We start from the raw sequence: 15,807 nt of genomic DNA on the forward strand, positions 1-15,807 counted from the left end.
GTCATATTGGACACAGTAATGCTTTACATATGGGACACGTTAACAGAACACGAATAATGCTTCATAAAACTTCTCTTACCTCAATTCCTTCTTTGTTTAAGGCATATTCATCAAAATTCAAAATGGCTATCTTAATCGTCCTTGGAGGGGGCAGCACTGTCAGACCAATATTAATGGCATTGCTCCTCTTGGGGTCCAAGACGATGACCTCCTGCCTTTTTCCATCTGCAGCAGTTTTCTTGGTAATAAAATAAGGAGAATCCAAGATTAATGCGTCATCTTCGGTCTTTTCTGTGTTTCATTATTAAAAGCAAACTCACTGCTTATTTAGAGATGAAAACAAATGGCCCCGATTCAGCTCAGGAAAGGACTGGCTACTGCTCAGCACAGAAGAAAGAGATCAAGGATTAGCTCTGAGAAGCCGCCAAGCATGGTCAGCAATGGAACTTCGCGAGTCAGACACATTACAAAATAAAATTGATTTTCCTTCAATTGGGAAAAATGTGATATTTGGCAAGAAAAAAAAACCTGTTTTTTTCCACAGAAACAGTGGAAACAAAACTAAAACCTCTCAGCGCTCCTTTCCTGCAGGCTGCAAGGTGTCAGAATGTGCCTTGGTTGGCCCTAGCGCACATGGTATGAGCCCAGAGGCGGAGACCATCAGTATACATGCAGAGAAGAGTGATGAGGAAAATCCAACGTCATTGGCCAGTCAGCCCCTCTACATCCTAGATGCATCATCTCAAGGGTCTTCCCACCATTTCAACCTCCTGTGCCCCCACCTACAGAGGACCTGCCGAACTTAGACACCAGGTGGCTGCCCACTGGGTAGAAGAAGAGCCTTCCAAGGAAGGGAAACCAAAGGGAACCTGCTCAAGAAGAATGAGGGGTGAATGGGCACAGAGGCCAAAGAGGGGACAGCTGTCCTCATGAAGCCCTCATGTGTATGGCTCCCCGCTGACCTGGGTGCTCCCTGGGTGGGGGAGGGTTGGCCATGGGCTAGCACATGACCAGAGCCTAACGAGTCTGTGAGGTGGTAAAGCAACAAGTGCCAGGGCCGAGATGACTAGGCCCTCCACGCTCTTCCCCCTCAGCTCTCCAGAAGTTAGGGGTGAATGGCAATGGGGGCAAGGAAAAGGGATCCGGCTCAGCAGGCACCTGTTCATGCTCAGATTTCCCTTGAGACAAAACAGAGCCGGGAGGTATGTAACACGCCCAGGACGACAATGATGAATAAGGCACAGTGCATCTCCTGAAGGCAAAGACCTGTTCGGCACGATGGCCAGTGTGCCCCCCATGGGAAAGCGCTCAGCAGCGGGGCAACTACCTCACCTGGGGGAGGAGGGGGTCAGGGTCTGGAGGGGCTGACACTTGAGCTGGGCCCTAAACAATGTCTAGGACGGAGCCGGGAACCGGGGAGTGGAGATCAGGAGCGAAGAAGAGGCTTTGTCTAGCTTGTTGGGAACTGCCAGGGATGAAGCCGGAGGCTCGAGGGCCACAGGCCGGGGACCTCAGGAGCCAACTGCTCCAGTCTGCGGCATGCAGGCCACAGCGGCGCAGCTGATGCTGCTGACGGTCGCTCGGCTGTGCCGAGGCCCTTCCGACAGTCCAGGCCTGCGAGCGGCTGAGCTCTCTGGAGAAGCTGGCTTGCTCTAACACTGGAGGCTGGAACCTGGCAAGGAGAAATGGGCTGTGGTTCCTTACGTCCTCCTGAGCCCTTCCCAACTCAATTGCTAAAATTCTATTTTAAATCCCTAAATATGCATTTGGGGATAAATTAAAATTTCCTCACGAAGAAAAGAACTGAAAGCATCCAGCTGTTCTGGGGTCTGGTGGCCAGGAGGAACAATTCTTGCGGGTGTGATCAGTTTTGAAGGCCCAGGGACATGTGGTGCAGAAGCATTCCCACTCCACAGGACAAACTGATCTTCTATGTATTTCATCAAGGAAGCTTATCAGGAGCCCCTGAAATTCAGTTTTGAATTTAAGATATTATTTTGTGTGTGGAAAGTGAAGAAGGAAGGAGAAAAGGTTTGGCAAAATGCTGGATAGAGGCAACGAAGAGGGATGCCAGGACAAGAGGCCCGGAGACCCACGGTAGACATCCTGTGAGCAGGAGGAATTGGTGCCACCTGAGGAGGGCAGCAGGCATGGCAGGAGAAACAAGTACCTACAGCCAGGCTCCAGGACAGGAGGCGTTCCTGGAAGGCAGGGATTCCCTGGGAATCATTAGCCCTTAGCCCCTCATCTATATAGCCCCTCTCACTCCAAGAGCCTGGAAAGATGCATGAGCAGACTCAGCCCAACCCAGCCTATGTGCAAATGAGAAAAAGATGCCCCCTCGGAGGAGACACAGCCCCATGGCAAACAGCTGGAGAGAGAAGCACCTCTCAGATTTCAGTCTCTCCCCCAGTCAGCATTAACATATGGCAAACCACCGACAGACACCTATGCGATGGTTCTGAGCTGGACACGTCCTGGTTCCCATTTCTAACAGAACTCAGTTTATACCCGTGGAGACTCCCACACACTCCCCTAAGAGTCAGGGAGCAGCAGAGCTGCCGAGCATCCTGAAATGACAGGGAGAGCTGGCCCCAAAGATCACTCCATGTGTTTTCAGAGCCCTTCGACCCACTTGGTGAAGGAAAGAATAAGAATTAAAGTAATATCTGAAACTGAATTTTTCAATCTCTGAATTTTATCCAAGAGGTGTTTTAAATGCTCTTCTTCAAAATTAAAACCGACTTCACTGGGCACTGCTGAGCATGCAAGAGCCCCCAGGGCCCATCCTGCCCAAGAAAAAGGAGGGGTCATGTGGGGACCTTCGACTCTCTCCTTCCCTCCTACAATAACCTAGAGCAGCAACTTCAAGGGTGAGCCAAATTTCTCTGTGCCCGGGAGCACATGTCCATATCTCAGGATCAGTAGTCATCGAGTCTGAGCCACCTCAATTGTATTTCTGTGGTCAAAGCCCCAGAACAACAAGAGTGACCTTCATGATGTCCTTCACATGGTCCTGTGACAGAGTACCTGTTTGCAGGACTACGCGTCTTAGAACAGATTAGCTCCAGAGAGCAGAACTCAACCCAGAAAGCGGACAACTAGGTAAATCGAGGACTGCCAGGAATGGTCAGAGCCCTCCCCCATGCCTTAGCAGCTAGCAACAACAACTTAAATTGATGACCTCCTCTATGCTTCTCAGAAACCCTTATGGCCTTGGGGGCTCCCCAAATGAAACTTTTTCCTGGAAGGGCTCAATTCTGCCTTCCTGGAAGCTGGAACTTTAGTCGTCTTGCACAGCTTGGAAAAGGGGTTGGACTGCTTTAGAGACCTCCTTCCTACTCCTTCCAAAAGGTCTCTCCTTGCCTTGACAGCATCTCTTTTCGTGGAGAGTAACCTCTTCTCTTACCAGTTTGGCCATCTACACTGAACTCCTTCCACCCACTCCCACAATCTTCTTGGCTGAAGCAGTAACAAAAACAAACACAAGCCCTACATGGCATCCAAGGCCGAAGCATTTCCCCAGACACAGTATTTCTGGAAAGGCAACTGTTGGCATGCTAGAGGATGCCCGATAGTTGGGGTTCCAAAGGTGGTGCTCTCTTAGATGCTAAGCATTGCTGCCTGGTTCTGCTCAAGAGTTCAGGTAAACCGGGCTTTCTGGAAGCAAAGCAGAGCCTGGCTTCTTCCTGGGGTACTTCATACCCCTTAAAGAAGTTCCTATTTTCCCATGAACCCTTCAGGACATATTTGGAGAAGTGGCACGTTTGGAGACAGCTCCACAGTGGTCTCCCCACCCTGCCTCACTACCACTCACCCCAGAGTCTGCTGTTTCTATTTTCACTTTCCACCAAGTCCTAGTCTAGCACACTGTCCCCAAAGCCTGGACCCCCAGGAGCCTCCTTCCAGAAATCCTTTCCTCCCTGAGAGTTCTTGAGATTTGGGATGTGGGAGACAGAACTCTCCTAAGATGATGACCTTTTATTAAGAAATAGTAGAAATAAAATGGAATCCAAACATCACATGGACAGACTTGGGAGCCCTAAAAGTAGCCTCATCTGGGATCTGACCACTCGTGACTGTGTGATTTTGGAAAGTCACTGGACCTCTCTGACCTTCAGTCTCCTCTCTGGCACATATCTCACAAGGTTTTTTATGAGAATAAATGAGGAAAATGATGTAGAGCAGCCTACCTTATGGTGGGCACTACAGAAGGATTTGCCAGAACTATCAGAATGGTATTACTGGTATTAATACATATAAAGTCCTTATGACAATACCTAGACAGTGCTTCCTTTTTTTTTTTAAGGTTTTGTTTATTTCTTTGTCAGAGAGAGAAAGAAAGAGAGAGAGAGAGAGAGAGAAAGCACAAGCAGAGGAAGCAGTGGGCAAAGGCTGAAGCAGGCTCCCCACTGAGCGAGGAGAGTGACTTGGGGCTTGATCTCAGGACCCTGGGATCATGATCCCAGCCAAAGGCAGATGCTTAACTGACTGAGCCACCCAGGCATCCCAGAACATAGTGCTTTTTAAAATGATCTCTTAGCTATTTCACCAATAGTGGTTCTTTTTATTGCTTTTACTCTATTGACATCTTAAAAACATGTGGTCTACCAATGTATATTTTTCATGCCTAATGCATCTACCACGTTTATTGATCAAAGGCACCTACATAAATAGGACTGTCAGATCAGATCAGTGTCCCCACTCTGAAGATTGACAATTCCAGAGGAAAGGGAAGAGACTCCATAGTCAATGTAGCCCACAGAGCTGCTTGCTGGGGACATGATCAACTTGCATGGGGCTTTGTGAATGAGTGAAAATAGCTCATGGGAGTTCATCAGAATCTGTGCAGACCTCCAGGCACACTGAATCCCAGAAAATGAGTGCACCTTCAGGGGTACTAAAGATTTTGCAAAAAAGAATGTAGAGAACATCACGGATTCTGTTTTTAACAAGGATTATCATGGTGATTTCCACATGCCAAATTCCCTTCTGAAGCTAACAGACTAGTCTCCAGGACTAACACAAAGGGATGTTCCGGAGGAAGTACAGGAGAGTCTCCTTTTCCAGCAGACATGGCTGCCTCCATGACTGATGGCAGAATGGGTAAACATTTAGTCACTATCACTAGCTGGGAGAAATTCAACATCATGTATCTGAGGAGGAAAGAGGCCTGATAGATCTACAGACACTTTCTGAAGGGAAACCAGAAAATGTAGGTTTTTTAAGACCAATGCTTTACCAACTGTGGGTACACAAAGAATCTTCAGTGGTACTTCTAAACATCAGTGACGCTTGGGTTCTATCCTCTGAGAGTCTGATCTCCTTGGTCTGGAGCAGGGCATAACGGGTCATAGACGTTAAATGATCTCTCATGCAATCAGAGTTATTGATTTCGACTTTTGAGACAGCAAAGTTGAGTAGAAAGGTATTCTTTCAAGAGGAATGCAATTTAAAAATAGGAACCAAAAGGCAAGAGATAAGAGGACATTTCTTAAAATAGAATAACAGTAACAGGGTCCTCCTGTCCATTCTCAAATGTAACGAGGACTGGTCCTGCCATTTTTATGAATGATGCAGGATAAAGTCCTGACAGCTACAGAAAATGCAGGAAGTTTTTATCAACATTACAGTGAGACTGACATACCCAACAAATGCCAAGTTCACATCCCAGGAAAGGGAGCTAAGTGGACAGCTATAGAGAAAAAACAGTCTTTCCACACTCACGGGTAAGGCAGCATGGGAGGCTCTGGGGTTGGGTGCAGCTGACCCCTGAAGACATGGCCACACATTCTGCCACAGCTAACGTCACGCAACTACATCACGGGTGAGGCTCTTGGAAATAAAACAGACAATCTGGTTCCTCCTCTCCACACAGTCCTGGGGCTTCTGCCGGTGGCATACCATGATAAGGAGGACCAAGGTCCAGAGTAGGGCTCCAGTGAAGGCAGAAAATTCCTCATGAGGGGCAAATATGAAATGAAAAGCATGGGGGGGGGAGGGGACAGGTGTGGAGGCATGCAATCTGGGCAGGTAAACGGCATGGTTTCCAGTTGCCTAATGCTACCATGAGGAGTCACTCCTTTGAGTTTTTAAAGACTGATTTCACTAGAAATAAAGGACACAACCTTTAAATAGTGGATCTTCGGTGTACAGAACCTGTCACCCAATGGTGCCGTGACTGAACATAGGAACTGCACTCAGGATGTGATTTATTAGATGAATAGCCCTAAGCTGGAGAGCACTCCCAAGAAATGCACAACCTTTCAAAATGCTTCTCGGCTTCGCTGTCACAAACCCTGGTCTGGCTCAGCAAACATGGGCTCCACGATGATAAATCATTCCTCCTCACTCCCCACTAACTGCCAAAAGAGTGACGCCAGAGGATATTTTCAAAACTGTCTGTTGAGAAAGTGACAATGACAATGAGGCCACGATACAGATGTCATAAAGATGGGACAACTGTGGAATTTTCCTAAGTCCTCTAACAAGGGAGACTGATACACATGGGTGAGCATTAAGGCAACAACATCACCCAACCATGTCTAAATAAAGGCTGAAAATCCCATAGTTCGGAATGGAGTTTCTGAGGAACTTGCCAGAATAGGCTTGCCTTATCATGAAGTTTTGGGAAAAAAAGTATTAGTTTCCCAGTTCTTTTGCAGCAGTCATCTGAAGCTGAGACCAGCTGCAAAACAGCTGCATTTCCCATGGGAATGGAGTATGTGTATTACCCAAACCAGGACACCCCTGGAGAGCAAGGAAGAGCTCTTAATACACCAGGACAACAGGAACACACCTGGGCCAACCTTGACACACAGAATGTATGGTCAGCCCACTGAAGTCCCAATGTCGGGTTTTCTCTGTGCATGATGTTAAATAAAATAGCTTTTCCGTATGTCCTGAACTAGAATACAGGGTAGGAAAACTTGACTCTCTTCCCAGGAGAATAAAACTGAGTGGGGTAGGGGGTGGGGGAGTCAACACGGAGAATGGTGGTGTGTGCGTGGGGGGGGGTGGGATCAATGCTCTCCTCATTGGTGTCTGATTTTTTGCTTTAAATCAGTGGGGTGCAACTTTGGTTGAGTCCCTAGGGAGCTTTTAAAAATAACCCAGGCTAGGGCTCACCCCAGACCAAATAAACCAGCATTCTCTGAATTTTCTTAACAAGTCCATGCTAATCGTTTCTGATCTACTTTAAAATGCCAGGGTAAATAAAGTTGAAAAAATTTCTTCAAACCCATTTTGGAGCTCCCTCCCCATGATAAACCTAATGAGCCCAAGGGAGTAAGACAGGAGGGAGTCCCCAGAAGGGGAGACCAAGTCTCTTCCTTCTGTTTCCTCTCCCACTCCACACATGTCTGGGTCTGTCTGTAACTTAGGATCTAAAAACTGCCTTTTGGGAGCTGGAGGGGCTTTGCTACTCTTGATTGGGCACACGGGTTGAAGACCACTTCCTGGGGCTTCCTCAGGATGACAGCAGATCCACAGAGGTATCTCCCCTTACCTCCAGGGCTTTCTGCCCTGACATCCTTCTCTGAGGTCACTCCTATGATCTCCTCTGTGATTTGCCACACCTTACCCCAGCAATAGAAGCACAACATGATGAAATGTAGCACAAGAATTCTGCCTTTCTCCACAGAAAATAATTAAAGTCATCTTACTAAAAAGCTATATATATTTTGTGCTGAGAGAGAAAAATGGCTCCAGTTCCAAAAACTATTTGGAAAGGAAACACAAAAGCATAGTTTTCTGTTCTTATTTCCACTAAGTGGTCACCCAGCCTTGGATCTGGAACAGGAGTCTTTATTTTGGAGGCGACCCGGATGTCACGAGCATGTTCCAGAACTCTGGTCTGGTGTAAGTTTTCTGACAAAACCCAAAACCGATTCCCTTTGCTCTGTGTTGGCTTGTGAAGTCTATTCCTTTTTATTTGTGTTGCTCGCTATTGTGTTTAATGAAGAACTTCTCATGAGCCAGAATTCGGAAGTGGCTGTTTACAGCTGTGTTCTATGAAAATCACAGTAGAGAATTAGAAACAGAAATAAAATTGAAGCTTTACTAAGCTACACTTAAGGGATTCAACCCTCCACTGTGATGTATCTTATTCCTAATGTGCATTTTCACCTTCTGTGACATTTGTGAATTAGTTCCTGCTCACATTTCTTATCTGTGCCCAGACCCCGGTCCCACCCAGAGAGCAAAGGTATGGTTTTCTAGGTCCCATGGAAGAACATGGTTGAATCCATTTGGTAAATTTTTCAATATACTATTACGTTTCTCTTATGCTCTCACCTTATAAAAACCAGGCAAACATTTGTCCTTCCGCCCGGCAATAAACTATTTTATGAGGTCACCACCTGCCAGAATGGAACTTTGGGCTACTGAGCGGGCACTGACCAGACTTTTGTCACCAACCAGAGTAGAGCCAAGAGAAGGAGGGAGGCAAGTGGACTGCCCATGTGGGGTTTTCTCAGTGAAGCTTTTAATCTTGCTATTTCCTTTGTAAAAATGAAGTCAGAAGTAACTTCACTGCCAAACTGCTACTCCCTTGTCTTCCTCCCACCCGTGTCAAGGGCCAGCCACCTACAGGGGCTGAGCACCCAGGGGAAGCCCAGAGGGCACACCAGCCAGAGGAGCCTACGTGGGAGGTGGCGGCCGAGGGAGGCCAGCCAACTAGATCAGTGGGTTGGAGGGTGGTGAGAGCAGGCCCCGGGGAACTCGGGGCCACCAAAGACTGCTGTTGGAACCAGCCAGGCCTGTCTTGTCCCAAATGCCAGACTGCACTGGAAGAACTCTAGGGGGCGTGTGGCAGGATCAGTACCACATGCCCCCAGTCCCGGCAAAGTCAGGACACAGACACACAGAGCGGGTGCCCAACCTCACTTTCCCCGATGTCATTTCTGAGAGAGGACAAAAGGGGGTCTACTTTCGGCTAAAGGAGAGCACTGACAGGACAAGCTTCGCTGTGCTGGATCCTAGCTGTTTGGCTTTATAAGCAGGAGGAAGCTTACATTCTGACTCGGGGCTGGGTGTCAGGGTTGGGGGGGGCGGGATTCCTGAGGCTGGAATAGTTTAGATTCACATCCTTGCTGAGACTGAGCAGAAATCGACACCAGGGTAAAGGCCAACTCGGGAAAAGCAGCCCTACCTGCTCCCCCCCCCAGCACCCCCACACCACCCTGCCACCCCCGGCACTGACACTGCCCCCTGGCTCCCTGTCTAAAGGGCACTCTTATCCTGAAGTTGATTTGATCTTTTTGACTCAGAATTGGATTTCTGAATCTTTTTGATTCAGAATTGGTACTCCACTGGCAGGTGGGGGAGCCTGACTCAGGTAGCTTTACACTCACCCCAAACGCTGATAAATGCAGCAACACACACAGTTAAAACTAAACCGCGATAAATGCGGATTATCTGCACACTCCAAATTACTGTGTGGCTCCAGATGAGGTTCCAACCACCACCAGCACCCACTGTAATCAACGGAAGAGTAAGCAGACCCAGGGATAAACTTCGTGCGTTTGATAAATGTGCAAGACTGCTTTCCTCTCGTTGGCATCAGCGTCTATGGCTGGGCTATGCCAATACTCCCTGGCGACACTTTCTGCCTTTTCCTCTGGGTGATTTGGTTCTTTGAAAGCTACTTTGCCTAAGGGTGTTAGGAGGCTGCCCTCCGCCTTAGCCAGTTAAGGTCCTGCATGCGGTAGCTTGTGTCTAGCACAGGGCACAGACTAGTCTCTGAAAGGTCAGACTGTTACATGAACCGCCTCTTTTACCACGGAGCCAAAGCAGCGCGAAGCGATTTTTACACACCACAGACCTCTCACTCCTACCCAACAGCGGAGCTCTGCAAATCAAGAAGCCTTTGGGATGCCAGCGGTACCTTGGAGACGGCCAGTTCCTTCGACTTAGACTCAAACAGGTGCTCCAGCCTGGACGTGTCCACCTTGATGGGTTCCAGTTTCGACCACAGGAATTCTCGGCAACGTCGGTTGTTCTTACACGGCCACTCGAAGGGCCGCACTTCGTTCCAGAAGAGACGGATGGTCTTCTTTTTCTTGGTGAATGCCGGCTGACCCCGGGGGACCTGGGGCCACCCTAAGCCCTGAGGAGCGTTGAATACTGGAGGAGGAGCCAATAAATTACCGGGGACTGGAGGGGGAGGCACGCTGTCCAGCAGGGGCGGCGGGGGCGGGGGCGGCAAACCCAGAAAGGTGGGCGGGGGTGGGGGCGGCGGCCCCGGGGCCTCCCTGGGACCCAGGTCCACGTCCAGGACGTCCACGTCGTCCTCCTCCCCCAGGTCGGTGAAATCCATGTCTTGGATTCGGAGCTCCCTCGGGTTGGCCATGAGCTGGTCCCAGATGTAGTCCGATTCCGTCTTCGGCTGCGTGGAGGCTTTCTCGGGGACCTTGTCATTCGGCTCGGCGTCAGGGGAGACGGAGCCCCTCCCTAGGTCCCCGCTATTGAACTTCTCAGCGAAGGCTTTCACGCTGCCCCGATTGTCCAGACAGCCAACGTCCACCCTCCTGACGCTGTCATCCGGGGCCAGAGAGTTGGCCTGCAGGTTGGATATCCTGCTGGCCAGGCTGGCCACCGCCTCGGCGCCCGGCTCAGTCCTCCCGCTCTCGCCCTCCCCCTTCTCCTCGTCATCCGTGGGCTTTCTGTTATGGGCATACAGCATGTCCAGCATGAAGCGTTTGTTGGTGAGGATGTCGCCGCACTGTTCATTTACACCGGCATCCTGAACACCCGTGGACCACAAACCTGAAAGCGTACAGGAGGAGGGAGAGAAAGTGAGCAAGCGGCAGGTGTCTCAGTCTCATGAGAAACCAGTTAGGGAACGGGGAAGCCTTATGCACAGAGTGACTTCAGACAAGACACTGAAATAAAGCGACTGAAGGAGAAGGTGGTCCAGCTCACAGGATGCTCCCGACCAGAAGAGAGGCTGCATCAGAGTCTCAATGACCTGCCCCAGGACTCAAGACCCTTGTAGGCAGGACACTGTTCTCAGCAACCACCGTGGCTCAGGGGAGTATTTTTCTGCCTACCTAGGACAGTGGGTCTGGACCCACCCAGCCATGGGTAACTAGGGGGCTTCTGTCCTAACTAGATGCAGGGAGGCAAGGAAGATGCTCCCTCTCCCACCATAGGACAGGTGTTGGGAAGGCTGGAGAGTGAGGTCTGTTTCCACATCTGTGTCAGCACAGCTCACGTGCCTGGGGAAGCTCACCAACCATGTCACCAGTCGGACCTTAAGTCCATGGTCACTGGTGTTCAGGAAACCCTTAAGCCTGCCTGGCAGCCTCATCCACGACATCTTCTGGGGGACTCTTCCCACCACCCCTCCCTCCTCGAGCCTCCCCACCATCTCATCTGCACACCAGCATAGCCTTGCTTCTAGTTCAGCAGCTCAACAGAAGAAGTCAGCGGAGATCTTGCAGGGTCTCATCCCGCCTCCCCTGCTCCTGCACCCGAACCCCAACCACAGCCTCCCTCCTGTGACTACCGACAAACCATCCCCCTTAGCAGGGGCAACCACTCCACGTGCGCCTCTGGAAGCCGTTCCAGCAGTTCTCTGTCCTGCATTTCCCATGCTCCGCCCACTAGACCTTCCTGCTGGCCTGGTAACATGGTATAATTTCACCCATCTTAATAAAGCAAACAAAACGCAACTCCACTTAGCCCTCCAGCTATAATCCAACTTTTCTCCTTTCCTTTCAAGTAAAGCTGCTTATCAGAGATATTTCACTCATTGCTCCAATTTTTCTCCTTATTCTCTCTCTTGAACCCTGTCTAATGAAGTTTTTGCTCTCAGCACCTGTCAAAGTTGCTCCTTCCCAGGTGGTTGAAGACTTTGGTGCTGCACTAGACCCAGCAGCTCGCTCCCTCCTTATGCCTTCACTTGGCTTCTAGAACATTGTACTCACCTGCTCTACTGCCTTTCCTCTGACTGCTCTCTCTCTGTCTCCTATGCCAGTTCCTCCTTATCTTTACCCTTTAAATGTCCTTGGCACTCTTATATCCTGATACACTTAGCTACCATCCCATCCAGTCTTCGGGCTTTAGGTGCCAAGTCTGCCCTCATCCACGCCATGCCCCCCTTAACCTGCTTCTCCTGCAGTCCTTTCCTGTTTCAGACAGGGCAACTTTCATCATTCATCTTGAGACTGATTCCAAAAATCTCAGCCCTTGGACTCCTCCTGTTCTTTTATGCACACCTTCTAACACAGCAGGGTGTCCTATTAGCTAAAGCTTCATGTCACATCCAGAATCTGCCCACTTTCATCACGTGCCCTGCCGTGGCCCTGGTCTGAGCCAGCATGGTTCCTTGCCTACAACACTGCAGAGGTGTCCCCTCGCTGGTCCCAGCTTCCACACATGTCCCTCTAGAGTCAGTTCTTGACAGCAATGCCATGTGTTAAAACGTCCGATCAGATCTTTCTGCTCAAAGACTTCTAAAACTGCTACATTCCGCCAAGAAAAAAACCAGTGACCTTTCAATATTCCCAAACCCTGTGTGAACCCACCTTAATTTTCTTGACAAACTTACCCGGACCTCTTTAGCTATAGTAGCTGCTTGACATTCTTAGACCTCACCGGGCATGATCTGGCCTCAGGGCCTTTGCCCATCCCAGGACAAACTGCACTCACGTAACCACACAATTTGTTTCTCAATCTCCTTTTAGGACTTTGCTCAAATAGCACTTTCTCAATGAAGTCTTCCCCAACCACCTTATTTAAAATTGTGCAACACTCCCTCCCTCTCCCCAATGCCATTTTTCACTCTTTCAAGCATTCATCACAAGAGTACTTTAGGGGTGCCTGAGTGGCTCAGTGGGTTAAACCTCTGCCTTTGGCTCAGGTCATGATCTCAGGGTCCTGGGATCAAGCCCCACATTGGGCTCTCTGCTCAGTGGGGAGCCTGCTTCCTCCTCTCTCTCTACCTGCCTCTCTGCCTACTTGTGATCTCTCTGTCAAATAAACTAAAAAAAAAAAAAAAAAGGGTACTTTACTGCCTCATCTTTCACGCATTTTCCTTATTTATTTTATTGCTGCCTTTGTCCTACCACTGGAATGATTATAAGTACTTGTTAAACTGTCCTCTTTGTTGGTATGTAAACTCTACAGGAGCCGGATTGGGTTTTGTGGTTGCTCTTGTTCATTGTGGTACTTGCAGCCTCGAGGATGAATCAATGAATGGTCAGGAAAGTTACTCTTCTGAGTTTGCTTCCTAAGGGCCAGCAGGGCTGTCTGGCGGGCATTCAGAATGTGAGTTCTATGGTATACCCAAGGCCTTTATTTGTGTTGGGGAATGGCAAGGGCCTAGGCCACCGACATGCACATCAGGAGCCTTTGTTCCACCGAAGGAGAATGGCCCGATCAAACATGCTGGGAGGGACACTCTTCTCTCCCACAGGGCCCTGCCTTGCTCTTACAGGAGGCATTACTGGGGAGGCACAAAGGTCCCCTGGTGTTCTCCTTCCTCTGTAGTTTGTCTTCTGTTCAGCAGTGACCTAACCTCACCAAAGGACCCATAACCAGAACAAGGAGCTCTTGAAACCTCTCACAAGTGTTTCAAAGCACACACCTAGGAGACAACCCCCATCAAAGAGGGAGGAGATGGCATTTGAGGATATGATGGGAAAATCTGGGTATCTAGGGTCCCCACAACTGGCCAGACAGTCCTGTAAATGGGAAGACTGCTTTGAGGTCAGCAAGCTGCAGCACATAAAGTGGCTGAGACTCTCTCCTTCTCCATGTACTGGGAAATGTTGCAATTTCTTATTTTGTCAACAAGGAAAAGGACATAATCGGAATATTTTAAATGCTGGGTTTCTCCCTTACTCTCTTTACTCACTTAGGTCTTCTTGCATCATTATGTAGTGTATGCTACACTACGTAGGCTTCTTTGTCTCTAGTAATTTCCTTTGCTTTGAAGTCTACTTTATCTGATATTAATACAGTCTTTCCTGCTTTCTTTGATTAATGGTAGCATGGTATATCTTTTCCCAACTTTTAACTTTCCATCTGCCTGTGGCCTTATGTTTAAAAGAAGATTTGTATACATGGCATAGAGTTTGGTTATATTTTTATCTGAAAATCTCCATCTTTTAATTTAAAGTAATTATTGGGGTGCCTGGCTGGCTCAGTTGGTAGAACATGTGACTCTCAATCTTGAGGTTGTGGGTCTGAGCCCTGCATTAGGCGTAGAGACTACTTTAAAAAAATGAGGTAGTTATTACGTTAGGGCTTCAGTCGGCCTCTTTATTTTTCGTTTGTTCTCTTTGTTTTGGTGCCTGTTTCTTCTTTTTTGGTCTCAAGTGGGTTACCTGAATATTCTTTAAAATTTCAATTTGATTTTTACTGTTTTTGAGTCCACTGTTTCATATAATCTTCTTAGCAGTTGCTCTAGGAATTACAATATGAACACTAACTTCTCCTTGGGCTGGTACTGAAACTCTACTCTGAAGCATAGAACCCTTACTTCCATTAGATCCTTTGACTCTCCCTACTTTAAAAACAGAATTGTCCTAAGTATTTCCTCTACATACTTGAGCACAAGACATCACATTCTAATTTTTGTTTCTACCATCACATAGGATTTAAGAAAATTGTTGAGGCAAAAGACAGTCTTTTTTATTTACTATTTTTATCTATTCCATTGTTCAGTTTTTTCCGAAATTCCTAGCCGCCTGCTGTCATCGTTCGCTTTCTGTTCAGAGAACATCCTTTGGCCGTTCTTAGAGTGGTCAGCTAGCGGCAAATTCTCTTAGTTTTTCTTTAACTGAGAATGTCCTCATTTTTTTTTTAAAGATTTTATTCATTTATTTGACAGACAGAGATCACAAGTAGGCAGACAGGCTGGCAGAGAGAGAGGAGGAAGCAGGCTCCCCGCTGAGCAGAGAGCCCGATGCGGGCCTCGATCCCAGGACCCTGGGATCATGACCTGAGCTGAAGGCAGAGGCTTTAACCCTGGATCTAGAATTCAGGTTGATAATTCTAGTCTTTCATCACTTGACAAATGCTGTGGCCCTTTCTGCTCGCCCCCATGTTTCAGATGAAACTTTTGAATTGGTGGTCTTCTATAGATAATGCACCGTTTCTTCCTACTCCCTTTCAAGATTTTTTATTTTTGGTCTTTAATTTTTAGAACTGGTGTGAATTTCTTTGGTTTTATCCCCATTAGGATTTGCTTAGCTTCTTAAATCTGGAGGTTTACACTTTTTGTCAAATTTGGGAAAATTTCAGTCTTTATTTCTTAGATGTTTTTCCAGCCCTGCAGGCTTTCTCCTCTCCAGCTCAGACTCCAATGAAATGAATGTTAGTTCTGTTGATATAGTCTCACAGGTCCCTGAAGTTCTGTTCATTCTCTAGTTTCTTTTTGCCCTTTGTTATTCAGGTTTGGTCATTTCTACTGATCAGTTTTCAACTGCACAGGTTATTTCCTTTACTGTCTCCAATCTACTACAGAGCCTAACAAGTATTTTATTTTGGTCATTTTATTTTTCAGTTCTGTAATTTCTCTTTGGTTCTTTTTTATATCTTTTTTTTTTTTTTTTGCTAAGATATTTCATTTCTTTCATGTGTTTGCTGAATGTTTGGAACTGTTCACGAAAGCATTATTATGATGGCTGCCTTCAAAGCCTTGTCAGATAATTCCAACATCTGGCTCATTCTGGTGTTGGCATCAGCTTCTTGTCTTTCCCATTCAAGTTGTGAGTGCCCTAGTTCTTGATATGATGAGAGATTTTAGAGTGTATCCTGGATATTCTGGGGATTATTTGCTAGACTTTGGATCATACT

At 47.8% G+C, this 15,807-nt stretch overlaps 1 protein-coding gene across 6 annotated transcripts in view; it reads right to left on the minus strand.

The window, feature by feature from the left end:
* FHOD3 (formin homology 2 domain containing 3) overlaps nucleotides 1-15,807 on the minus strand; it is a 456,738-nt gene that overhangs the window by 48,409 nt on the left and 392,522 nt on the right. For all 6 annotated transcript variants that reach the window (XM_044243141.1, XM_044243140.1, XM_044243139.1 and 3 more), the window contains 2 exons: nucleotides 9,887-10,767; nucleotides 80-238 (listed from right to left, as the gene is read on the minus strand). In XM_044243141.1, the coding sequence (XP_044099076.1) occupies nucleotides 80-238; nucleotides 9,887-10,767 (1,040 nt within the window). The remainder of the gene's footprint in view (nucleotides 1-79; nucleotides 239-9,886; nucleotides 10,768-15,807) is intronic.

Source organism: Neovison vison, chromosome 3 (assembly GCF_020171115.1).
Source record: "Neovison vison isolate M4711 chromosome 3, ASM_NN_V1, whole genome shotgun sequence".
Taxonomy (NCBI): domain Eukaryota; kingdom Metazoa; phylum Chordata; class Mammalia; order Carnivora; family Mustelidae; genus Neogale; species Neogale vison.